The 27,228-nt window shown below is 42.3% G+C and overlaps 1 protein-coding gene across 1 annotated transcript in view; it reads left to right on the plus strand.

The window, feature by feature from the left end:
- LOC103376143 (girdin-like) overlaps positions 1-27,228 on the plus strand; it is a 45,434-nt gene that overhangs the window by 12,228 nt on the left and 5,978 nt on the right. Inside the window, exons 7-28 of the mRNA XM_008306510.1 lie at positions 5,948-6,029; positions 6,567-6,725; positions 7,197-7,343; positions 7,453-7,597; positions 8,723-8,901; positions 9,963-10,100; positions 11,784-11,967; positions 12,065-12,195; positions 13,019-13,312; positions 13,609-13,791; positions 14,243-14,521; positions 15,682-15,806; positions 16,934-17,072; positions 17,672-17,848; positions 17,949-18,110; positions 19,816-20,093; positions 20,903-21,046; positions 21,138-21,324; positions 21,555-21,700; positions 21,845-21,937; positions 22,299-22,501; positions 25,076-25,153. Coding sequence (XP_008304732.1) covers positions 5,948-6,029; positions 6,567-6,725; positions 7,197-7,343; positions 7,453-7,597; positions 8,723-8,901; positions 9,963-10,100; positions 11,784-11,967; positions 12,065-12,195; positions 13,019-13,312; positions 13,609-13,791; positions 14,243-14,521; positions 15,682-15,806; positions 16,934-17,072; positions 17,672-17,848; positions 17,949-18,110; positions 19,816-20,093; positions 20,903-21,046; positions 21,138-21,324; positions 21,555-21,700; positions 21,845-21,937; positions 22,299-22,501; positions 25,076-25,153 — 3,653 coding nt within the window. The remainder of the gene's footprint in view (positions 1-5,947; positions 6,030-6,566; positions 6,726-7,196; positions 7,344-7,452; positions 7,598-8,722; positions 8,902-9,962; positions 10,101-11,783; positions 11,968-12,064; positions 12,196-13,018; positions 13,313-13,608; positions 13,792-14,242; positions 14,522-15,681; positions 15,807-16,933; positions 17,073-17,671; positions 17,849-17,948; positions 18,111-19,815; positions 20,094-20,902; positions 21,047-21,137; positions 21,325-21,554; positions 21,701-21,844; positions 21,938-22,298; positions 22,502-25,075; positions 25,154-27,228) is intronic.

The following is a 27,228-nucleotide window of genomic DNA, read 5'->3' on the forward strand; positions in this document are numbered from 1 at the left end:
CTAAATGGTCTGGACATAATGGACATAAGTACAGCTGATTTGGTGTATTAACAACTTGCTGCACTTTTGGATATTGCACATGCTGAATGTTACGAAACTGTGGTGACTTAAAGCAAAAAAGTACACGAGGTGCAGTTGAATGTAAACGTATGTGCAGGTTCAGTGTATGAATATGAGACAAAAGTGCATAAGATGTAGATATTTAGAAAACCCATGTTGATGGCATCTTCCCTAACATTTTCTTTGTCAGTGTTACAGCAAGTTGTTGCACCACATTCTCCATTTGGTTCACATCTGCTTCCCCATGAGGTCATGTAAGGTGGTGCACTGCTCCATTAGTGCTCCCTCTGCCCCAGTAATCCTAATAATATTCTGTAATGTGTGATTTTTTTCCCCATTCTTGTAGTGTGAGGATGTCTGAGATTAGAGAGAATATCTGTCAGGTTTCTTCTTATGTGTGTGATGCAACTTCAAAACCTTCCTGGATTTTAAAACTCTTGTAGTCTGATCCCGGCGTTAGTCAAGTGCAGTTCTCTAAAACCTTAATGACCGCTGCAGGGCTTGAACATGAACCTGAAATAATAACAGCGATGAGGAAGAGAGTCCGGCAGTCCATTTCCTCTCTGCTTCATTATTACTCACAGGAGACGCTGCTGTTATGGTGTCACACTGACTCACACAAACACACACACAGCGGAGCGAAGCAGCTCCTACAAACCTTAAAGAGGCCTTTTAAATTCTGCCTATGAATAATGGAGCTTCCGTTTTAAAGTGCAAAGACAAAGGCTTTAATGGCCAGCACAGATCAGCTAGCAGGGAAGGACGACCTTCTGGCATTTGTGCTTTTCACTTAGAGGGGAAGTATTTCAATGCTGCAGGAACATATTTAGCTAAACAGACAGGCTGGCGTCACGAAGTTGAATTTTCAGAAAGCATGCGGTTCTTCCTGCAAGGGAATCATTTGCACGGTTGAGTAGATCTGCTTTCCAAACAAGAAGTGTCCATCCATCACCTTGGTAGCATTTAAATGAGCACAACCAACAGTGGATGCTTTGCGGTTGCTCAAATGTATCCAGAAAAAAGTTTGATTTAACAACAGTACCAGCCAGAAAAAGCTTGATTTACATCCATGTAACTCTGCAACAGGCTTGTTAGTGCAGTTCTTGCTGCTTTCCATCGCTGTTAGTGGAGAAGCAACGTGAGAAGAGCCAGCTGCAAAAGTATTTAAACAAATGAAAAATGTTAATTTCAGCAGCGGTTTTGCATCGTTCGGTCCCTGTGTTTCGCGGGACGTATTGTTTTTGTGTCCTTTGTCGTGACAATAGTCTGTGTGAGGCCGAACTGAAAGCCTAAATTAATGTTCTTTAACAATACGTCCGAATGGAGTGCAGGTCAGCCTCCGTTTGGTCACATGAAAAGGCTGAAAAGCACCTTGAGCGACCCTGAACTCATTTATTCTGGTTCTTGTGCTGAAAACGTCTGACATTAATCATTCTGGACGTCTCCCTTATACTTCCTTGACCCACATTATAACAATTTGTTCAGAGGACGTAAATGGGACGACAAAATGAGTCATTTTGTTTGTTGGTTGCTATGGCGTTGTTTACTTGTTGCTGCGGTGTCAGCGGTGGATATTGTTATGCGAAGAGAAAGACAAGGAACAAAAACAAAAAAAGAAGCCTTCAAGTCTGTCTGCTCTGATGCAGCCTGATCACATGACTGCTGTTTGTTCTCTGGAGCGGAGGCTGTGTGTTTGTTGCGTCTGTGGATGCGTGGACAGATATCGCCTCTGCATACAAATGTCCATGTGTGTGTGTCTGCTGTGTGTGATGGAGTCCAGGTCAGAGCCGCAGGGTTTGGGTCGCTTTTTCCCACAGTGGACTGTTTGTTAATGCTGCTACTGTGGTTTGGTTGTGTGTTTTTTTCTTCACTTGTAGACACTCACACACACATTGAGTTTATTCCTATAAAACATGTTTAGAGTCATATTTACTGCTGTTACACAGTGAAACATTTATGTGTGCTTTGCCTTGATGTTTAGCTAATTAGCTTCAATGTAGATGTATTGGACTCAGACTGAGCTAAAAACGTTTAAATAGAAAATGAATTCATTAGGTAAGTCGCTGGGGTCTGAAATACGACAGCATTTACTGGAGAGCATGCACATATTTACACACAGACACATATTTTCAGGGTCAGATCGTTTTGACAGCATATAAACGGATAAACAGAAGCTGTACACTGTAAAGGGAAAAAAAAACACATTAAAAAAATACTAAAATTCTGGTAGCAAGGGTGCCAGAAAAAATATGTTAAAATGGTGGAATGCTGTAAAAAAAAAAACCTGTGAAGGTAATGGGGAACATCTTCAAAATATTGGTATTTTAAGCGAATTTAAATTCAGTAAAATGGTGTAATTTTTCAGTCACACATTGTGAAAGAACAAATGACTATTTGTGAAAGATTACAGATGGTTTCTATCACCATTATGTATGTTTTAAGTTTTGTTTATTTATCTGTGTTATTTAACAATATTATCTTTAAGTTAACAAAACAGAGCAAATCTGGAAAATAATAATGCATAGAACTGCTTATTGTTTTTAAATTAATATTCATATTAAAATACGTTTTCTTCTTGTAAATATCGGCAAATATATTTGTAGTGTAGTGACATTTTTTCTCAGTTAAATACAGTGAAAAGGTGTAATTTTACATTCAAACACTGTAAAAGAATAATTTGCGATTTGTAAAAACACAGATATTAGATGTGGACATTTATTTTATAGTTTTTTATGACTAACATGTAAAAAAACACTTTTTTTCTCAGAGTTTTACTCCATATTATCTATAATTTGACAAAACAAGGAACATCTGTTTAATAGCAGTCATTAAAAAAAATAATGTTAAAAAAAACTTGAATTTTCACAGTGTAGCAGTGACAAATCATTACCATTTATGGTATCCTTTTTGAATTTAGGGTCATCCAGTTACTCCTCTATCAGTAAATCATTAGAGTAACCGGACTGATGCCGACTCACTCAGGGAGATGAAAGCAGCAGTATTTCCACTGGCTACCAAAACCTCAAACTAAACCGGGCTTAAATTATTAAAGACCGAAGGATCGATGAGCTCTAATGTGATCGGTTCTGCTCTCAGTACTGGAGAAATTAAAAATATAGATTTCCAATTTATTATAGCTGCATAAACATTATCTTACACATCGTTTCTCACCAGCTTCTGCTCCTAATGTTTGGAGTTTGCAGCCACAGACCCTGAGGGACGAAGACAGAGAAACGGAGGTTAAACTTCATTAGAGTCGATCTCTTTGCTGCAAGCGTAACACGCCGTCTGCATGTAGGAGCAGAAACGCCATAAGTCTGTTTAAACATCCAGCAAAATGCTTCATTCACTACTGTTTATGTTGTGTTTGTGAGCCCCAACGCACAAAGTTAATGACATAATACGAACATGGATCAGTGATTAAACAGTTAATCGTTGGTTGAAATGATCTGAGCATCGTCTGATCTGTTGCTCATAAGTTCAGTTTCAAAGCACTGAGAGCAGGAAGGGTTTAGTGACTTGCAAAATCTTGCTTCATAAATCTTTTTTGTTGGCAGCGGTACCGGAAATACACTAATGTTTAAAGTAAACCTAGTAATACTACACTGTGAAAATACTGTCAACACACATTTTTTCAACTTAATAGTGAAGCATGAGCATCGTTCGTCTTCTGTTTTGCTTTTTCTTGTAAGATACCCTTAAAAGAACCGGTAAGAGTCCTGTTGAAGTCGTGTAGTAGTGCCATTAAATTCTTAACGATGCCCATTCCTAAGCTTAATGTGCACGTTTTGCTCTTTGCAAATGAGCAGCATGTCGAAGCAGTCGACTATACTGTCATTTTGTTATTGTAAAAATGAATCTTGAAGGCCTGTAAAGTTGATTTGTACCGATTGTGTTCAATATTTACCGAAGTGAGCTGCTTGCAGATAATAGTATGGTGTCAGTTGAGGTGATTCAAATGCTTCAAATGATTTTTGTTTGCTCTCTGAAAGGCACGGATGGATTTTGTTTGGTTGAAAGATTTAAAGTTCTAGAAATGTCAAGGTGAGGATCGCAGCAGGAGGAGGATAAAGGTTGCTTTTGTTGTCTTGCTTTTCAAATACAGCCGTGCACACAAGTGTCTTTGCTTCAACTATTAACATACGCGGCAGAGTCAGCTGCATCCATAATATGAGCCCAGAGCTAATCTGCCATGCTCAGGCTGACAGGTGTTTGTGATTTAAGGAAGGAGGAGGACGGCGAGAGGAGAGGGGAGGTGGGGAGGGGGTTAACCGATGAGACGAAAACAGAAACATGTGAAGGAACATCCTGCCCGAATGCCGACTGACTTCACAAATAACGTGAGCTGTGGGAGGAAGCAGGAGATGAATGAGAAAGCAAAAGAAAGACCGCAAGAATAGAAAGGATGCCTTCGCTTATTGAGATGCACGGCGAGACTCCGGAGAGCTGTAATCAAATAGGCCATCAGATGTTCAGTGGAGCAGCATCTCAGGAATGCGGTGGATTTCTTTCAAGGCGCTGTGACACATCCTCCCTGCATGGACGGAGCCTGGAGAGTTTGCACACATAAAAACCGCAAATGTCAAGCTGCCCCGTTTCACTGTCATTTAAACAAATGATACAGAGGAGCGAGTAAGACACCACTATTAAAGGGGAAGGAATAATATATTTAACTTGTCTTGCGACACTTTCACAGTCGAGTGTTAAACTTCATCTCCCTTTATTTCCCTCTCTCTTGTAGTTGAGCCTCGAGGGAAGATTTGCAAAGCAGTCACGGGGCTCTGCCTGTTTTCAAGTTGTGGCTGTTTTATGTGTTATTATGCCGAGAGTGGTGTCCAGCACAAGAATGTTGTTTATTAGTCGTCAAATTCACGCCAACACACAGGAAAGACACTGTCCTGACCACCACAGCTCACACACACACCAGACACAACAGGTTATTTCTACCTAACGAACTGGGTTAGTGGGTTTTCTTATGACTTTTACGGAGGTTTTCTAACTCATCAACAAAGTCGTACTTGTTTAATAGGAAATCCCCCGCGCTGTGTGTCACCAGACTTTATTACTGACTGCAGATCTAATCGAGTGCGACAATCTTAAATTCAGGTTAAAACAATCCAGTCGGTTGTGTTTTTTTTGTTTAAATGGATTATCCAGTGCTTTCTAAGTAGAATCCCTAAAAAGCCACTGGGCTTGTCTTGTCTTGATAAGCAGCTTTGTCCTTATTTGAGGTATTTCTAACTGCAAATACGAGACTGCGAGGGACAAATCCATCGGAAAGTTTGTTTTGCATTAACTAGGCTTAGCTAGACTGTTAAAAAATGTGCCTTTTATAATCTTATTTTATGATTTTGCTTGTTCGCCTTTAGCCTGTTATCAAGTAACATTAATTTATTGCTTAAAACAGTCCGATTTGCTTGTTTTAAGCAAAAGCATGCATACATCTAGAAATTTCAGCCTTAAATTTTGCCTTTTTTGCATTAAAGTAGTTGAAAAATACAGATTTAACAACTTCTTTTTGAGTTTATTAAAGCATCTCAAAAAAAAGTTTAAATAGTCCAGCCACTGAAAGTTAAAGAAAAACATACTCAGGCAAACTTTTCTGTGCAACTAATGGGCTGCCGCCATTAAATGATTTGGCTGAAAGCTTTGAAATGGAAACAGCCCTAAAGGAATGTCCTTGTTCTGTAATAGTCACACATAGACTTATTTTTTTATAAAAAGGGAGCCACATGATTTCTGCTGTAGAGCTTCATGTTAATCGTACAAGCAGAGACCAAAAAAATGTGCTTTGTGCGTGCAGACATTTTTTTTTTTAGGTTACACTCTCTGACCTTTTTTTTCCATTTCGTCCTCCTCTGAACGCTCCCGTGTGTGTTTTTTTCAGAGAGGAGAAGAGCGAGCAGCTTCTGGACACCAGGCAGGAGCTTGAAAACATGGAAGTGGAGCTCAGGAAGCTTCAGCAAGAGGTAACAGTCACAGCGACTCCTCACGCACCTACATGCAAACAACACAGCTTCCCTCCTCTGTCCAAGCACTGTGTTTCTGTAACGCTGCCAGGCTTTAATCAGCTGGCTTGTGACTTAGCTCATTAGAGGCTATTAGAGCTATCTTTAGTGGAGCAGCAGCCTGACAACATGGCTTTTGATTTGGAGTGGGCGGCAATCTGACGCGTGAACTGCAGTAAACAAGGTGGATGAGTTCAGGGCACGGAGGGCAGCTTATATATGTGTGTGTGTGTGTGTGTGTGTGTGTGTGGATGCGTGTTTGTGATAATTGATAGTGTGCAGAGTTTGGTCTGCTCTTGATCTCTTTATGTAACAGACAGCGGTTAATGTCGTTAGAGTTGATGGATAATACACCTGTCATGCAAGACAACGGATCCACTTTACCCACTTAGTAGTTATAAATAAATCTGTATTTTTTTAAAATCCTGGTTGTACGTCACGTGTTTTCTCTGTTATTAATCCACATTGTTCTGTGTTCGGCGTTCAACTCCCCCCCAGAGCTACCAGCTGCTGTCGGACGCCCGGTCGGCTCGGGCCTACCGCGACGAGCTGGACGCGCTCAGAGAAAAGGCGATACGAGTGGACAAGCTGGAGAGCGAGCTGATCCGATACAAGGAGAGGCTTCATGACATCGAGTTTTACAAAGCCAGAGTCGAGGTACATGAAGATCAAACAGCGCCTTCGAGCCCAGTCTTAATAATCAGAGTTCAAAGTGGCCACGCTGTGACCCCACAATGCAAAATATCAACGTGCAACACGAGTTTTGACTGTAAAGAGGGATGTATTTGAATTACAGACAGAAGTATTTGCAATATTTTGCTAAACATGCATGCAAAACATCCACACAGGGTGAATATGGACGATAAATGTGTTATTTGAGAGAGTCAAATTATTTTAGTCGATTAAAGATTTTTGTTTTTGGTTTCAACCTCATCTAGAAAAACACAAAAGTAAAAACTAGATGCTTTTATTCTGAAGCAAACAACATTTTATCAATAGTAGTGTTAGTAACGTATATACAATAATAAAAATACAGTTTCTTAGATAAAAAAACAAAAACAAACGAGCTACAGTTTCTCTGTTTTGTGGTTTAACTTGTCTTCTCTGTTGACGTTGTGGTTTCCGTAGGAGCTCAAAGAGGACAACCAGATTCTCCTGGAGACCAAGACGATGCTGGAGGAGCAGCTGGATGCCACCAGGACCCGATCTGACAAGCTGCACCTCCTGGAGAAGGAGAATCTGCAGCTCAAATCCAAGATCCACGACCTGGAGATGGTAAGATGGTGGATTTATGGAAGATACAAAGAGTGACGAGGTTTAAATGAGAAGTCACGATGAGTAATTTCAGCATCTATCTTGACACATTCTCCAATCTTATCTCCAGGAGCGCGACTTGGACCGTAAGCGCATGGAGGAGCTGCTGGAGGAGAACCTGGTGCTGGAGATGGCCCAGAAGCAGAGCATGGACGAGTCACTGCACCTCGGCTGGGAGCTGGAGCAGCTGTCCAAGACGCCAGAGATGACCGAAGGTAAGAAGACGAAGAGCCGAGGATGAGTTAAAACATAGAAAAACAAAAGGTGGGAAAACAAGGGCCGCCTGTGTTGACCTGGTTGAAGGCTTCAGACGGCCGGCAGACAGACAGACAGGCAGACAGCTTTGGTCATTGGCTCTTGATCCTGGCTTTGTCTCCGTGGCCCTTCTGCATTTGCCAGCTTCCACTGTGTTTTCCTTCCGCTCGGTTAAGACCTGTAATTAATATTCAGTGGCTCCTGAAAGATAAGCTGTGTGTTTGGATTATCAGAGCTGTTAAGAGGGTTAACTAGCCAGGGATCTGGATAAACACGTTGTGTGGGTGTTTGTCTGTTAAAATGGCACTTTGAAAGCTTTAGTGCCTGCAGAGTTGGAGCATCGGGCTTTTTGCTAGTTTATTTTTTTAGGGACTTTTTGACTCCAAAATTCACCAGCATGTTTCAAAGGCATGTTCTCTTTCAAAAACCTGCGAATGTACACAATTTATTTGTACCAAACACTTAAAAATAGAAAGAATTGTCAGATTTTCAACTTATAGATGAGCATGTTAACCAAAATTTATGTTTGAAATCAGGATATTCCACCAAAATCATGTTGTTCCATATGTTTAATCTAAAAATTCACTGCAAAAAAATAAAAAATACTCTAACTAGTTTCGGTAAAAAACAAACAAACAAAAAAATAGCTGTGATGAAAATTCAGTGACTTTTTTTGGTCAAATTAGTCTGAAATGCAAGTTGTGCTTACATGAAGCAAAGACTAATGTGGAAATAAACGAAAACTATCAGTAGTAGTAAAGAAATTTGCCCTTTTTTCTTCATTTTTGGGATTTATGGGACAATTACTGTGAAATAAATTAGTTTTAAGTATTGATAACACTGTAGGCACTTGGTAAAAGAGTGTTGAATCAATGTTATTTCCATATTAGTAAAGTAATCTTTTTTTTTTTCTTCATTTTTTATGATTTATGGCATTGTAACGGTGTGACATTGCTGTAAAGTTCATTCTACTTGTAGCCGTGGCGCTGCTGTTTCCACAGAGGTGTAAGCCCTTAAAATACAACGTAAACTGAGCCCACAATGAGTAAAAATGTGTTGACATGTTGCTTCTGTCTTTGACTCAGTCCCTCAGAAGTCTCTGGGCGAGGAGGTGAATGAACTGACCTCCAGCCGCCTGCTGAAGCTGGAAAAAGACAACCAGACCCTGCTGAAGACGGTGGAGGAGCTCAGAGGAGCAGCGTCTCAGGACACCGTGGGGAAACTGTCCAAAATCAACCAAGAAAACCAGAAACTATCCCAGAAAGTAAGCAACAGGCTGTCTGTTTTTCTGTTTGGGTAGGAACTAGCTGGCAGGTTGAAAGAATTTCCTGTTTTTTCTTCAGGTGAAATGTTTGTTTAATGACTCAGTGGTAAAAAATACACACATGTGGGCATGAATTTTGCTATTCAAAGGTCAAATACGTGCTTCACCTCTTGTCTATGTACAGACAAAACATAGATTAGTAATCAAGAAAATTGCATTATTGGCTTCAGATTGCCTGTAAAGTAAGTTTTGCATCATGTGAAATACTTTTAAGAAATAAGAAACTATATGGATGGATGTACCTGCCTACAGTAACCAAAATAAGGTTTAATTTCTGTGACTGAAATAAAGTGAGGTGTACTATAGATGCACTAGATCCACAGCGCTGCATTCATTTTACTTCTAATTTTCTGTCTCCCCATCAGCATTAGCATATTGCACCAGCCCTCCTCCATCATAAATCAGCCCAATACTTGGCTGTAGACCTTTTTTCACAGCGGCGACAATGAGAAATAAAAAAAGAGGGAACGAAGGAGAGAGCATACAGAGGGGTGGAAAGGAGGATGAAAGCAAAGCTGTAAATCCAGGCCGCCCCGCATTGCCTTTTCTTTCCCAGTCTTTGACACTCGAACGCCCCTCGCTAAGAGAAGTCTCTCAGCTATTTTCAGAAACATAAGCCTCTCTCTGTGCCCTCGGAATAAAAAGCATGAAATTGTGTTCGGCTCTCACAAAAGAGAAAAATCCAGAGTGAGAAATTTATTTCTGAGCGACTCGAGGTCCCAGAGCCAAAACACTATAAATTGTGAATGCAGCTGCTGGGAGACTCACAGAAGTCGTCTAATTTAATGTGCGTCGTCTGTTTGTGCGAACTTCAGCTCGTACGTGTTTGTCTGCAGGCCTGTGACAGAATGAGGTGATGTTTCACGTGTTTGTAGCTCGCTCTGATTCATTCACTGCACAGGTGATGCTGCAGGATCATCGCGATACCTGCAACTGAAGCCATCGACAGTTTTGAAAGATCGAAACACGATCAGCAGTTTGAACTTTATTCTTTTTCGCAGTTGGAGCAGCTGGAGACTGAACTGACGGCAGACAGAGACTCGCTTCGCAGCGCCGAGTCGCTCAGCACCGACCTGATGAAGGAGAAGGCTTTACTGGAGAAAACCCTGGAAACACTCAGAGAAAACTCAGAGAGACAGGTTGGTTTTCATAACCGGGACATGCTCTGGAGTTCCCCATCAGTAGAAAATGGGACATGTTTAGGTGCATTAACCCTATATAATTACTGTCTTTGCTTTTAAGCTGTTACCTTGGTCATTGTGAAGGGTAGCCAGATGTGCTGTATCTTGTTTTATTTCTAAAACATTCAAGGGGATGGATGGATGGATGGATGGATGACCTATATGGTGGTTTTTATTTTTGCCATGTTTGAGAGGACAAGATTGCTGCTCAAAGAACTTCCTCCTCCTCTGAAAACAGTCCTGAGAGCGGCTCAAGAGGAGCTGGTTACCTTAAACCGACCCATTATTCCTGCAATGAAAATTGGCCTGATGTATTTGAGATCGAACAGCAGATATACCGTAATTTTTGGACTATTGAGCGCAGCTGAATATATGCCGCACTCGCTAACTTTAAAAAGAAAATCAAAATTGTACATATATAGGCCATGCTTGTCTATAAGCGGCAGGTTGTAACATGAGGTATTTACACACAAAGATTTTTTTAAACTTTTAATTAAATACATACCGACATCATACACAAATACGTAAATGCTTTTTTCCAAACAGTGCCTGCAACACGGCTGATTACATTTTTTTTTTAAAAAGCAGCAGCCTTCCAGGAAAAGTCATTGATCGCTATCTTCATCTTCCTCCTGCGCACTAAAACCACTAAAGGTTGTCTTCTTCAGTGTCGGAACTGAACAGCCTCAGACTTACTTCGTCACACACTTCCTCAGTCTCTCTTTCGTTCAATGTCACTTTGGTCTCGAGGGATAAAACTCCATAAATTAGCCGCATCATTGTGCAAAGCGTGTGAAAACAGTCGCGGCTTGTAGTCTGGAAATTACGATGATATTTTACAGTGACTGACTCTTTCTGAAAAAGAATCGCTTCAAGCATTCGTATACTTTAAATAACAGTTCATGTTGCAGCCTGTATACAGGACGTACATGTGGTCACATCTTCAGACAAACAGGGCTTTGACAGAGACACGACTCTCCTTACAGAACCGTCATTGACTCTCATTCCAGAGAGCTCCCGACTAAGCTGCGTAATTTACTAAAGTCTTCCTGAGAGCAATCTTTGTGCAATTGATTTGGCTGGAAATGCTATTCAGAGAAGCTACTGCTAATATTTCATTGACCGCACAGATTCCCGGCTCTCCGTGGCCCAGATCCAGTCGCTGGCTGTGTGTCTGCAGGGACTTATAGCTGTTAGACCCAAATCTGACACCTTTGATTAGTTTAACCGTCTGATTTGTAAAATCCGCCCTTGATGAGCCACAGAGGCAGCTAAAACACAACCCAGCGCAGTCACAGATTACTGCGGGCAACCCTGTCTGCTTGGTTGTAAACATAATGAGCTGTAGCTAATGTGATGCAGTGCTTCTCCAAAATACAAAATGTTCAAATGAAGTGCAGTTTTGCAAAGTTCCTACAAGCTTTTCGGGGTTTTCACATGTCATTAGTTTTCTCCCTTGATGAATTTTTATGAGCCTGCTGGAGAAATTAGACTAAACAAGACTAAATGAAAATCTCTTTTTACAGCATTGACTCACACAACCAATCAACTGGACTGCTTACAGAAATCCCACAAAAGCAAATCGCTTACTTAAACATGGAATCGCTCAGTTTTGTTAAAACTCTGATGTCTGTTTTCCAGCTGAAGGGTCTGGAGCAAGAGAACAAGCACCTGAGTCAGACGGTTTCGTCCCTGCGTCAGCGCTGCCAGGTCGGTGCCGAGGCCCGGGTCAAGGATGTGGAGAAAGAAAACCGCATCCTCCACGAGTCCATCTGCGAGACGACGGGCAAACTTAACAAGATGGAGTTTGAGAGGAAACAGCTGCGTGAGTGACACCGTGTTTCAGCTTTTGTGGTTCGTTGCACTAACTGTGGGTGTGTGGTGTTTCCCATCCGTCTGACTGATTTGTGTTTTTAATGCAGGCAAGGAGCTCGAAGTGATGAAGGAGAAAGGCGAGAGAGCCGAGGAGTTGGAGATTCTGATGCAGAAGCTGGAGAGGGACAACGAGAGCCTGCAGAAGAAAGTTGCCAGCCTTGGGATCACCTGTGAAAAGGTCTGGTGCATGTTTTGTTCCTACCTGAGGTGTCAGTTTGTTTGTTCGGCATGTCATAGGTTCATTGTTGATTCATTGAAAATGTGTCACGGGAAGTGCAGAAGAGGAAGAACATGCATGTCAGGAAATATATTGTAGATGTAGCACCTGGTTGTGCCACCAGGTAGAGCCTCTAGATTCAAGATTCAGGACTGTTTGAGTCTCATTTCATGTGTACTTGCATACATAAAAGTGAGAATGTGTTCTCCCAGTCCAGTACAGTGCAAATAAAAATAATTAACAACAAACATACAACTAAGAAATAAAGGTTAAAACACTGTAATGACTTGAGGAAGGTGTCACATGGACTATCAGAGGTTCTGTGTTGAGTTTAGCTGATAAAAGGCCACCATGAGAAAGCCTCCTGTGATGCTTAATGCTTACCAGCCAGAGCTTTGTGTTGTGAGTGAGCTACAGTGGACCATAGCAGTAACCCTGTGGACTAGTGACGGATTGTCCTTTCCAGGTTCTGTGTCAGATTCAGTCAGGACATGTTAAAATGTTCAGTGAGTCAAATAATTGATCATTAATTGATAAAGCTGCCAACTATCAGTTCAGGAAATTGTTTAAAATTTGCGACCCTGTCTGTGTTCTGGTGGTCCATCAGTGTCAATTTCTGAACATTGTTGAATTATTAAGCCCTTTCTGATTTCTGTAATTGTGGAATATTTGCTTTTCAAATCATTTGAGTGATCCTTAAAATGATTTTGTGATGAAAAATGCTGACGTTGTCCAGCATGAACACTTCACCTCTCGCCTTCATTCACTCCTCGTGTGTTTGTAGGTGTCGTCTTTGGAAAAGGAGAACACCGAGCTGGAGGCTGAGGGCCGCCGTCTGAAGAAGAAACTGGACGCCCTGAAGAACATGGCCTTTCAGCTGGAGGCTCTGGAGAAGGAGAACTCCCAGCTGGAGCACGAGAACCTGGAGCTCCGGCGCTCGGCTGAGAACCTCCGGTTGGCGGGGGCGAAGGCCGCCCAGCTGGATGCCGAGAACAGGGAGCTGGAGAGCGAGAGGAGCCAGCTGAAGCGCAGCCTGGAGCTGCTCAAAGCCTCGTCTAAGAAGACTGAGAGATTAGAGGTAATACCAGTCGTGCATCTGTGACTGGAGCGCAGTGGGACGCAGCTAACATACAGCCATGTGTCGCTGAGAAATAAAAGTTGATTTATGTTAGTTTTTGGATTTGACAGCACCTCAGACTGCTTGTCTTTGTACAAGCTTGTGCAGAACTGCTATAGTGTTAAATTCACGTTAAATTTATTGTCTGAGTATCTGACTGGTGAGTTACAGGGGATCTGGTATATAATGCCATCAGGGAGCATCACAATTAGTTCACGCACAGTTTTAATTTCCTCATCCGCCTCTTCCTCTCCCAGGTGAGCTACCAGGGCCTAGATACAGAGAACCAGCGTCTGCAGAAGGCGTTAGAGAACAGCAGCAAGAAGATCCAGCAGCTGGAGGCCGAGCTGCAGGAGGTGGAGACGGAGAATCAGACCCTCCAACGGAACCTGGAGGAGCTCAAGATCTCCAGTAAACGCCTGGAGCAGCTGGAGCAGGAGGTAGGCGGAAGAGCTAGAAAGATGCAAACTGTGTTGAAGTTTGGGAATTAGACACATTTTTGGACTGCCCTCTTCTCTGGTGTTTCACTGACACAGCTTCTGGTACTTTTTTTGGAATGGACTGATTTTGCCTGGCAGAATGGGGCCAGTCGAACTGACCCAAAAATCCTGGTTGAGGCAGACTGAAGGCAGTGTTTGTGATGTTAAATGAATCAAATGTTAAAATGTGTAATCTGGCAGCACCGTCATTCGACTTCATGTGGGTTCATTCTGATAAAATTACAGCGTGTTTCCCAGCAGAGTTGGATTATCCCAGATTACTTGTCAAATAGATTTTTGTCCCTTTCGAGTTAATCTTTGCCCACTTTTAGCCAAACATCTATTTACACTGAGAAGTAAAAGTAATCCCATCAAATGATGTTTTGTCCGTCACGCCCCCTTTCTACCCCAGAACAAGACTCTGGAGCAGGAAAGCTCCCAGCTGGAGAAAGACAAGAAGCTTCTGGAGAAGGAGAACAAGCGTCTGAGGCAGCAGGCCGAGATCCGTGACTCCAAGCTGGACGACAGCAACCAGCGGATCTCCAGCTTGGAGAAAGAGAACCGCACCATGGGCAAGGAGATGATCTTCTTCAGGGACTCCTGCACCAGAGTCAAAGACCTGGAGAGAGAGAACAAGGAGCTGGTCAAGCAGTCCAGCATCGATAAGAAGACGCTGATTACACTCAGAGAGGTAGGCGGGGCTGTTTATCTGTCAGACATCTGCGAATGATATTACTCAGCATCTTGAGCATCATTTTTATAATGCTTTGGTAGTAATGGAAGCATGAATAGATGATTTGAAAGAAGCGCAGTGCTAAAGTAAGCTTATTTAAATGATCTTATTCTGAAACTACTTATGCAAATTGAATTATATATATTTAAGGATGTTCCAGTCACATTTTCTTGCCCCTGATCTGATGACAATAATTTATCTGCTGATACTATTTTCCTAGAAAGTACAGCTGCACATTTTAAGAATATTAAAGTTATTTAAATCAATCCAATGTGTATGTTTGGCCACTGAATAGCTCCGCTAAGCATCCAAGCTGTTCCTTTATTTTGCTAATTAAGAAAGTAAACAAGGTTGTCATAATTCCACCCAGTGCAGTATTAGTTTTTTTGTTTAGTTTTTTTTAAAAAATAAAATAACCAAGAAAATTAGCTAAAACGTGTCCCCATATATAGTTTTTTTTACATTTCACTAAGTGCTGCAGTTTATTTTAACGCAATAACTGAGGAAACAAACTAAAATGTCTTCATATTTGGTTCTTTTTACATTTTCACTTGGTGCAGCATTTTTTAAAACAACATCATGAAGTAAACAAACTAAAATATGTCTTCAAAAATAGGTCTCATCGCAATTCTATTTAGTGCTGCATTAAAGCAATACAACACACAAAGTACATAATGCAATCACAATTCAACTTCAAAGTGACTTTAACATTCATAGTCAAAACAACAACAAAAAATAGTTTTGCTTAGTGCAGCAGTGTAGTAAAAGTAGTGTATTAAAGTAATAAAGCCAGCAGCGGTTCCATCTGATAAAAGAGATCAGAAACATGCAAATGAAAGCGAATTATGGCACTTTTGGTTTTCCATACAGAAGCCCCAAAAGCCAAAAACCTCAATAAAGACGATGCTAATCAATAAAACGTTGCTTTGATTGGCTCTGATCATTGACATCAGATTGGAATATCCCTGTTGGTATTAAAATCTTTTCCATCAATGTCTGTGATGGTGCTTAGATCAAACATTTCCCACTGGATTGTTGGTTATTTTTAATAAATTGTGCATTTGTTGTGAGTGACATTCATAGTAACTCAGTGTGTAACCGTGTGTGTGTGTGTTTAGGAGCTCGTTAGTGAGAAGCTGCGGACTCAGCAGATGAACAATGATCTGGAGAAACTGACCCACGAGTTGGAGAAGATCGGACTGAACAAAGAGCGACTCCTGCATGACGAGAGCTCGGACGACAGGTATCACGTTACGAACGCTCAAACAGCTGCAATACTGGCTTTGAAAACAATCTCGGCCTGAAACGCAAATAAGAACGAGTCGTGTGTTTATGTGGTGTTGGAATTCTCTGAATAGTCCGAAGAATGACTTCACGACCGGAAAAATTCCACAAGTTTAAGTAACTCAAGGAAAATTTGTTATCAAGTTGTTAGGCGTAGGTAAAAGCTGGTAAAAACGTTTGATTGATGGTGCAAATTCATGCATTTGATATACATTTTTGGCCAATATTTAAATTGTAATGGTGTTAAGTTATAACCCAGAGTTGCTCCATGCACTAATTATCAGAGCCAGAAGCTGTAACAATAGAAAGAATCAATGAATTTTCAAATTTACAGCTGTTCTGTTGGAAAACTTAACCAAACCTAAGCTTAAAATTGCAATATTTCATCAAAACCAGTTTATTCTGTATGTCTTGTTTAAAAAATTGCCAAAAATAATCAATTTTCTCAGACCACACTCTGTAAAAACTGCAGTTTTTGCACTTCTTGATACAACCGTAAAGCCATTAGTGACTCAGCTACAATTAAATCACTTGTTCAGGGACTTTTTATGGAGTTATAACTGTGTCACGCTGCACAGAAGACATTTTTGAGGTCTTTCGTCTTCTGGTCATGGTTCCATAGAGCTGCAGGACTTTAGATTGCAGTAAAAAATGAGCCCACAGTGAGTAATAATGTCACGGGAGGCACAAGACACCCAGAAATGCTCTAAGCAATGAAGTACAACAAATCTTCTTTGTTGCATCTGCTTTGTTTCCACATTCCACCTTTTAAAGCAAAACAAAGTTGTAAAAACCAACTCTGGAAATGAGATCATCCGCGGAGCACGTGGATGCGCTATTAGTCTGTCATCCTGGGATCATTAAAAGTGATTAGCACAATTGGGACTCGACGTAAATCAGGTCTGTGGCCTATTTTAGATCAGGTGATGTGGTTTTAATTAATCAGAGTCTTGCAACATCACCCTGTGGGAGATTTGTGAGTCAGTGTCTTCCCACCTGCTGCGCTGCATCCAAGAAGTCGTCTGTGCTGTACTGTGGATATGAAAATGTATTTCTACACACAGCTAACTGGACCTTCATCCTCAGGTTTAAGCTGCTGGAAACCAAACTGGAGTCGACTCTGAAATCATCGTTGGAGATTAAGGAGGAGAAGATCGCGGCTCTGGAGGCCAGACTGCAGGAATCCTCCAACCTCAACCAGCAGCTTCGCCAGGAGCTGAAGACGGTCAGTAACACAGCATACGGAAATCCAAACAATTACTCAGAAAAAATATGCAGATTTTGGATTTATTGCAGCATAAAAACATCCTCCGCACGGTGACCTCCCAAAAAGCCAGAACACCGACCTGCCAGCTCGTCCACTTGAGAACAACATGTCCTAAAATCTCTCCCCTGCAGTCAAAAACACTAGAAACGGTGAAAACATCGAGGGCTTCTCAAGGCCGATACATAATTTATTCATCCGCTCTTCCACTTCTATCTGCAGTTTATCTATTCATGAGGCGGCAGGAGTCTGTCAAAGAGGTGGAGTGGAATGGAGGATGTCTGCTTCCCTTCGGGGAGTTGGTTGTGTTTGTGAACTTGCTGACACACATCCAACCCAAAGCTTTAAGTGTAGAGTGGAAAAACCTGAGGCATGAACTCTCGGATATAATGGCCTGCTATTATTTTCATTTGTGTTTTTCCAGTCAGACCTGGAGCGGTTCTTCACTGTCAGCTGCCTTCGATTTCCATGTTTATATTGGAGTTGATTTCATGCGAGGACGGAGCAGCAAATGCACTTATTTCAGTGTGTTGACTTGTTTTTTTTTTTCCTCTCGCCAGGTGAAGAAAAACTACGAGGCGCTACGTCAGAGAGAGGAGGAGGAGAGGATGGTGCAGAGCTCCCCACCTCGAGGAGGGGAGGACCCCCAGGCTGTCAGCAAATGGGAGAAGGAGAGTCATGAAGCAACACGGGAGCTGCTGAAAGTCAAAGACAGGCTCATCGAGGTGGAGAGGAACGTAAGTTAGCAGACGACACACGTGACTTTCTGGTGTGAATTCTGAGCACGTGCGTCTTGGTCGAGCCTGATCTTCTATCATTTGCGTGTGCTTTTCCCAGAATGCCACGCTGCAGGCTGAGAAGGTGGCCCTGAGGAGCCAGCTCAAACAACTGGAGACTCAAAGCTCCAACCTGCAGGCTCAGATAGTGGCCCTGCAGAGACAGACCGCCTCCTTACAGGAGAACAACACGACGCTGCAGACGCAGAACGCCAAGCTGCAGGTAATCCTCAACACAGCGCAGTGTCCGGTGAACAATGGAGGGTCTGACAGAGGAATGCATTACAGGTTCAGTGATTAGGCAGGTAATCAGTACAGGAATTACAGAATTACACCATTCATCAGAGACAGAAATTGTACAAAAGCGAAAGAATTGTTGGATTATAAACTTCACAAAGATCTTTCAACTGATCTGGCGTGATTAAAAGTGACAGAAAATTCAAACAAATTTAAGCTTTTAGTTGGGATAGATCATCAGAATGACTATATGCATGCACGTTTAAAAATTCACCAGGACTTAATAGTTTGCTCAGTAAAAAGCAAATAAATTCTGCACCTTACGGTGTAACAAAGAAGCCATTAATGACTCAGCAGTGACCAACAGACACATGACAGAAATTCAGAGAGTTTTCGACTGAACTACAGAATGACTATATTCTACACGCTTGTTTAAAAACTCACCAGGACTTAATCGTCTGCTCTGTAAAAAGCAAATAAATTCTGCACTTCTCGGTGTAACAAAGAAGCCATTAATGACTCAGCAGTGACCAGCAGACACATGACAGAAATTCAGAGAGTTTTCGACTGAACTGCAGGCGGCCTTACGCAGAGCAGACAGGAGTATGGAAAGAAATTAAATGAACTGAACCTTAGTTTTTTCTTTCTTTTGTAATGTATGGCAATATACCTACCTACTTTAGTGGGCTAAAATTGTATCATTTATTTTGATTTAAAGGTTAAAGACTGAACTTGATGAAAACTTCTCGGTCTATTTAGTCGCTGTTTGGCAGCTTTCTATCACATCCCATGATCCCATCAGCTGACAGAACTGCAGTTAAGATGTTTTTGTGTGTGTTTATTTTTCCACTTAAGAACTAAATAAGCTTTAGTCTGAGATGATTTTCAGTAACCAAAAAAAAAAGGCAGGGGGAAGAAATCCAACTATTCATATAGTCTAAAATCACAAAACACAGTTTGCCTCAAGTGGTTTTACAATCCGTATCGCTTATGTCACCCTCTGATTCACATCCTTTTCCCAGACACATGCACTGTATAACTATGTTGAATATTTTAATAAAGATATCATTATCATATTGCCTAATAAAATAGATAATAGCAAGGACACGATGCCGTCTCTATTTATTACAACACTACATACGTGATCCTTCATTTTCCTTCAGTGCTATCCAACTCTTTACGTTGCCCCGTTGGTACATTCGCCCTGCCAGGCTGCTTGGCTCCCTGCTTTGGATTTAGACTTGTCCTCCCTATTTGGCAGCAGTTCAAACCCTTCTTACGAGCGGCAGGATTTACGCCGGCCAGACAGAAGCTTCTGGCTGTTTCTGAGAGTGTTTTGTGCGTCGCTTGATGTGTGACGTGGGCTGGGTGTGGGTCAGGGCAGGTGTGCTGAAGGTGAGGAACAAAACAACTCTTCAAAGGTACAGAAAGAGTGTCGGCACCTGGACACAATGTGTGTGTGGGTGAATGAACACCACCAGTCATGACTGTGGGGAGATTTGAGACGAGGGAACCGCTGTAACCATAAAGGAAACATGAAAAGAAACGGCTCTCCTGCTGGTGTTTGTTTGATGGAGCTTACAGGGGATCACACTGAACAGCTACACAGCGCCCCCTATAGAACACATCAGGAACAGCCTCCTCACCTCTGTATCTGATGCATCCATTTCTGCCTTTGTCCTCGTCTGCAGGTGGAGAACTCCACCCTGAGCTCGCAGAGCGCCTCCCTCATGGCCCAGAACGCCCAGCTGCAGAGCCAGCAGAGCAGCGTGGAGGGAGAGCGCGAAGGAGCGCTGAAGGAGAAGGAGGAGCTGAGAGCCACGTACGAGCTGCTGCTGCGCGATCACGAGAAGCTGGCGGCGCTCCACGAGAGGCAGGCGGTCGAGTACGAGGCGCTGATCGGGAAGCACGGCGGCCTGAAGACCTCCCACAAGAGCCTGGAGCAGCAGCACAGGGACCTGGAGGACAAGTGAGACATAGTTCAGCAGCGAGTCTAATTACAGATTAAGTCACACTCATGACTCATTTTATGCTGTAATTTGAGCGTCTTTTGTACATTGTTCCTGATTAAAAAAAAATCTAAAACCAGCCATGCTGAGTAATGCTGGGCTCAGACTTACAGGAGTTTTAGGCAGATTTAAACCCTGTTTCACCCGACAATCGGAGGAGTAATCTGGTCTGGGATCTTGGTCTGAACCGATGTTTGGCTCAGATTACTGGGTCTTAAAACTCCCCAACTGCTTGTAGACTCACTGGGTTCACAATCTGAATGATTATTATGCTAGTAACCCAAACAAAGAACCGCTGACCATGTCTCCCCAACCGTTTTCAGCCTTTTTTTGTTTTTGTCTCACTAAAAAGTATCCACGAATGCAAAAATGTGAGATTAAATTACACACAATATGATGGTGACACAAATAACAACATTATTCTGATATAAACCAAACTCCTACATTTCCCATAATGCAGCATCATTCAGGTGAAATCTGAACATGGGGTTATTCTATTAGTATTTTGTAGGCTTCAAGCTGACATATTTTCTCAGGCTTTAGACCTCTAGAGAGCAGTCTGCTTCCTCATGAGGTCACAGAAAGTGGTGCACTCTTTTAAATCTAAATAATGCCCAGTAGCGAGTGCTGCACTAACATTTTCAAATCTTGTAGTTTTCCATTCCTCTAGTTAGGCTGTCATTCTAGCATAACGAGAGGAAACTGTAGACCGCTCATCTCTCTGTTGGACTCATGCAGCAGGTTATAATGTGTGTGTTTCTGTGTGCAGATACAAGCAGCTCCTGCAGAGGAAGGGTGAGCTGGAGGAGCTGGAGAAAAACCTGAAGGAGCAGCAGGAAAAGATGGCGCTGGAGAACCAAACCCACCAGGCCACAGCTGACCAGTGCAAACAGCTCAAAGAGGAAAATGATCGGTCAGATCAACCAGAGCTTTCATCTTAAACGCTCATACGTGTTAATAGCATGTTATTGAAGTCGCTGAACTGCCTGCGTGTGTCTCCTCAGGCTGAACAACACCTACCGCCAGCTGGTGAAGGACAACGAAAGTCTCCAGGTGGACCACAAGAACATAAAGACCCAGCTGAACAGCGCCAAACTGGACCAGACCAAGCTGGAGGCCGAGTTCTCTAAACTGAAGGAGCAGTACCAGCAGCTGGACATCGCCTCCACCAAGCTCACCAACCAGTGTGAGGTGAGGACGACCCCCCTTCTCTTCTTCTTCTTTACATCTGGGGGTTTCCCATAATGCACAACCTGTAAAGCCGACCGTCTTAAAGCTGATCCTCCTCTTTCTAATGTCGCATGTTTGCAGCCGGCTTCTTAAACCAGCTGTGTTTTTGGCAGCTTCATCCCTTTTAATTGATCATATGTGTTGTTGAGCCATGTGTCTGGGCGCCTCTTTGATATTTCTGTGTGTGTTAGCTGTTGAGCCAGCTGAAGGGAAACTTGGAGGAGGAGAATCGTCACCTGCTGGACCAAATCCAGACTCTGATGCTGCAGAACCGCACGTTGCTGGAGCAGACCATGGAGAGCAAGGACCTGTTCCACGTAGAGCAACGACAATACATGTAAACCCCTGATGAGACACGTTTTCTGCAAACATGTTGTCCAAATCTGCCAACCAGATTTTATCAGTTTAGCTGCATTTACATGTAGATTGGATGCATTTTAGTTTGTTTTACTGGATCGTGTCTCCTTTGTCCAACCTTCAGAGACAAGCTGAATGAGCTGAGGAGACAGAAGGAGAAGCTGGAAGAGAAGATCATGGACCAGTACAAGTTCTACGACCCGTCACCTCCACGCAGGTAAGAAGCAGCTTCATCTAGTGACTCGAGTTCAAAAAAACTTGGAAATAAAAGACGGATTAGACTTGGCAAGTTTGTTTGCTCGGAAATGGAAGAAAACACTGCAGCCTTCAGGAGCGGACGCATCAAATATTTATGGTCTGGAGAGCGTTAAACATCTGTATACTGCAATGTTTTTCACCTCGAGGATCATCAGAAGGATTTAGAGGTTGAAACAAAGCCTCAAAGACACGGAGCAAGTCAGACAGTTAAAATACATCTTTTTCGTGTCAGTTCCTATTGATTTTATGTCTTGTTTTCTTTTGTCTTGATGGTCTCCTGATCTCCCTCTCTCTCTCCCTGCCTCGTCTTTCCTTTATAGGCGTGGCAACTGGATCACTCTGAAGATGAGGAAGCTGATCAAGCCCAAAAGCCGGGAGAGGATGCGTTCGCTCACGCTGACTCCGTCTCGTTCGGAGTTGGGCGACGGCTTCCTGGCGTTTCCTCCTGACAGCCAGGACAGCTCGTCCATCGGCTCCGGCTCCAACTCGCTGGACGACACGCTCTCACACAAGAGGAGCAGCAGTGAGTATAAAGTCAACACATGTACACTGTGAATCAGCATAGATGACTGAAGGACAATGTACAGAGGAAGAAGATGTGATAGATTGTACATGCAAATTAATGACACCTTTGTACCCAGAAAGTGAAAAACAGACTGCTGCTGTGTGACTGTGTGTGTGTGGGTTTGTATGCCAGAACGGGTTTTTACTTTTCCCCCTAACTGCTCCTTTGCTTCTTTATCTCTCTCTGCAAAGGGAGGAGAGGGCAGCAGTCTCATGCCCAAGTGCAGGGCTCCTCCAATGGTATGCCGCGGACGGGGAGGGTGGGCGGGGCTTATGACCCGACTGTCACGTCTCTCAGGGCATGTTTTCGTGAGTCCATTGTCGTGTCACTCAGCTGGCGTAGAGGTTACGGTTGAGCTGCACAGCACCACAAGGTTGACTCTCAACCTCCGACCTGGTTGGAAGAGATTCCTGTATTTGAAATAACACGAGGTGCACTTGAGCTCTGTCGTCTTATTTATTGGCTGTGGTTATAAAAAATGCCTCTACTATGAGAAAATTAAATTTACTCCCAAGAACGATATACATTTTCATGTAATTAGCCACATTTTAAAGGAAAACTCCATCAGTTATACACATGAAAGTTTTTTGCTCCTGTCATATTTTAACTCACTGTGGGCACATTTTCAATTGCGATAGAAAGTTCTTCTCTGTAGAAATAGTAAAATCAAGTAGAAAGAGCTCAAAAATATATTTTGTGTGGTATTAAAAAATTAGAATGCAAGAAATCAAAAAAAGGGAAAAACAAAAGTTACATTTCTTTGATTATTTATTTACAAAAATCTAAAAAAAAAAAAAAAAAAGTTCAACATTTTTTGCCCACAGGTGGCCAATAGATATTTTACTACTTACATTTGAATTTATCTTCATTCTTCTCTCCTCCCTATTCGGTGTAAACACTGCCTGTAGTTCAACCGAATAGTCCCTGTATTTTTGTCATGACTGTTGGAGTATTTTGGGCCTTTTAAATTGCATTGAGTAGACGGTTTGTTTGTTTTTTAAATAGGATGTTTTACAAAATTTTAAGTGAGACATAAATAAAGTGATTTTGATGAAATATTACAAAACTAAGCCCAGATTTGATTGTTTTCTCAATGGAACTAATTAGTTCTCTGACCTTATAAAGTTGAAAATCCAACAGTTCTCTCTGTTTTCTATGGTTTGTACCTGATAAATTGTGCCATTTAAGCAATTGTTTAAAAGACTACCTGTGTTTTGGAGGATTCAGAGGGTTTATGGTCATTGAATGTCAGCCTAAATCAAGTGCATCTCGTGTGGTTCAAACACTGGACAAAACTTTGTTTAAATTTTGTCCCAGGTCTGTTTCATTAACTTCCTCCTTCAACTTGTTTAAGCTCATCAGTTCTCCAACAGGTTAACCTCCTGATCTGTGCAGTTCACCTGTAAATAAGAACGAGACGTCCTCTAACGTAGCATCACAGCTATTAAAAGGTGCAATGCAATGTTGCCTCTGTCCATGTTGGTCCTATTCAGGTACATTAGCAGGATGGGCTTGGATAATAAGCATCTTCAAGCTGAAACATGCATCAGTTTTGTGAGAAATCCAGATGCTATTCAGTTTAAGATATCACTATATTTTTTATTTAGCACTCAGACATACAGTATAAAATTGTTTTATATTCCATTCAACACTATAAAAGACTATAAACTACCAAGAACAACAGCTGTACCAAAGACATTACACAGTCAAGTATGCAGCAAAGCACTTTGCAGCTTCTTCTTCTTCTTCTTTGTGTTTCTTGAAAATGTTTGTGATGGAAAGACTGTAATCATCCGTGATGCTGTTGAACTTCCCCTTTTCACTCTCCTGATTGCACCCTTTAATACTCCTCCGTGTCTCATCTCAGTGTGGTAACGTGTCGACAGTCGTGTTGTTGTTGTTGTTGTTGTGTACAGTGTGTAATGCTTTGAAACCAGTTTTTAATGTAGTGTTCAGGACCATTACCATGAGAGTGACTGTGTGCTGATAGAACGAGTGTGTGTGTGTGTTTGTATAATGGGTTTCTGTTTTTGTATTTGTTGAAATAATGTGTTTTTGTACAGAAAAGTCTGCCCTCAAAAAGTATTATTCGGGTTTTAAAAAGTCAGTGGTCAAGTGTTTCATTTAAAAAAATGATCGTATATTAACAGAAACCAGTGGTGCTGAATACAAATGGGCAAATTAAAGAGATATCTGTGCACATTTTTCAGCTCCATTAACTTTGTAGTGTTTTTTTGAGCAAGAAGGGAGTGTATTTGCTCAGATTGGATCCTTACAGTAATATGATCCACCTGTTTATATTCTAGTGTCTATTGCATTTGTTGTCTTTTGTCCAGCTCTCTCTCTCTCTCTCTCTGCATCTCTTCCCTCGTTTGTGACAACGTTAACCACATCCCTCTGTTCTGCCCTCCTTTTTTTTTTTTTCCTTTGTTTTCTCTTCCTCCACGTCCCTCGGGTTCGTTTCTGTCGCTCTCTCTCTCTCTCCTGTCTGTCTGTCTGTCCGTCCGTCTGTCTCTGGCTGCGCTCTGACAGCTATAAAAAGGTTGCCTTTCATGAGGAACAGATCCAAGGACAAAGACAAGGCCAAGGCCATCTACCGGCGCTCCATGTGTAAGACCTCCGTTAGCCGCCACGCTAGCCTTCCTCCTCCTCCTCCTCCTCCTCCTCGTCTGCCTCCTTCTCCCTCTCGCTGTCACGCTGGGAGAAACAAAGAAGGAGCAGTCACTGATGTCAGGGCGGTTCAGCTACAGCAGCTCCATTTGATATTTAAGACTCAGTTTGATGACACAAGAATCTAGTTTCAAATTCTGCATCTGGTGACATCAGTGACTTGTCCTTGTAATTTTTCCCCAGTCATCCCCACAGCTCCATCACATCCTGCCGCCTCCACTCTCTCCTGTAGAGTCTTTCTAAGCCTCTGTTAGCGCTCACCAGTGTAGTGTCACTTTATTTTAATATAGCCTCACTATTCCCAGATGAATGAGCATCACAAACTTCACTGACTTTGTCTAAAAAAATGATCAAAATGCTGTGAAAGTAGGGTTTTCCTGTTTCTGCAGCAGCTGTGTCTCTTGTAGTGTGATGCCGTTTGATTTCCATCTCCAGACCAAAGCTTATCTTTCCATTCGGTCACAACATGAATCGCTATCCAAATGGGCGACTTATCGGGCAGCCTTGTCGCGTGCTCTGTGGTTTCATTTTGTTTGTGAATGAAAGGCTCGGTGCGCGTGTGTTTGTGTGTGAGTTCAGGTGTGAGGCTGCTGGTTCGCCTTTCATGCGCCTGTATTGTGTTTGCACCCGTCTCTGATTGCAGCATGTCATAAAAAATCATCAACCGCCTGATCGACGCTCGCACTCACCATGGAGGACTTGAAATGGAGCCTTTATTCTCTCTCTCTGACTCTGTCTCTCTCTCTCTCTTCCGCTGTCGGAGTGCTGCATTTCAGATCTTATTCTGCTGACATGGAGTTATCGCTGCTGCTGCTGCTGCTCAGAGCAGCTCTGCATGCCGTCATGCTTCTCGACCGCCGCACACGACTCAAAGTGCATAAAGACAGCCGGCGACGTCCAAAAGTGTCTGGCTGAGACGGGCCAGGATGACCAGCTGTCATCTTTATGCACTTTAATGTGTTTTATTTATAATACTGAATGCCTGCATGTGCCTTGAGATCCAGAAGGACTGAATTAGTTGTGTGCTACAGGATGGATTTGTTAGTGAGGCCATGTCCACGGGTCATTTTCAGCTTTTTTCTATGCATTTTGGCTTTTTGTCCACATGCAAACACAGTTTTAAGTCACTGAAAATCCCTACGAAGACATTCTCAAACTCTCCAGAACACATAAAGGGGGGCTGCTTCATTCACAGCCTTCTGTTGTGCAAACAGAACAACATTTCAACACCACTGTGTCAGAGGGAAAGTCAACAAAGATGTGAGGCAAACGCATATATTCAACTTAAACCCAGTGTGTGGTTCTCATTGGATAATTGGTTGAATGGGATGTCAAATCTATTGGATATTTATAGCTGTGCTTTTGTTTGTTTGGCCTTGCAAAAGTTTATTTTTTTCATCCTTGACATGAGGAATTGCTGGATTTGTCATATTTCCTCTGGTTCATCACCTCTGGCAAATGTTTGTTAGATGTTGTTTGCATCTTTATCCAACCCAATTCCAATTTCAGCCAATTACGTACCAGTCACCATGCAAAGAACACAGCAAAATAGACCTCTCTTAAAGTTACAGAGATAAAGGTACACTTAGATTCTGATGAAGACACAGTAGTGTTGAAAAGGTAAACCGGTTGGAAAAGAAAAACCCGGGAAACAAACCCCAACCCCCCCGCTTTAACCCCCAAAAAGGAATTCGACCTGAACCGAAGAACAACAAAATCAACCGCAATTTGCCGGAAAAAGCAAAAAAAAACCCGGTTCCAACAAAATCAAGGGTTGCAAGGGTGGCCGGTTAAAAGAAAAAAACTTTGTGCAATAGCAGATGTGGCCAAAATAGTGCTGGCAACCTGCTAAAAGAACTTTTTACATGTTTACACATATATGTAGAGTTTACATGTAGAGTTTCTTTTCTACTATATTGTGAAACTCAGTAAACATGATTCCTCGATGCACCGTTGTTGGAAGTCTATCACAGGCCACCATGGCTGTAGGGTTATATCAATGCTTGTTGATCCAG

Source organism: Stegastes partitus, unplaced genomic scaffold (assembly GCF_000690725.1).
Source record: "Stegastes partitus isolate 25-593 unplaced genomic scaffold, Stegastes_partitus-1.0.2 Scaffold3679, whole genome shotgun sequence".
Taxonomy (NCBI): Eukaryota; Metazoa; Chordata; class Actinopteri; family Pomacentridae; genus Stegastes; species Stegastes partitus.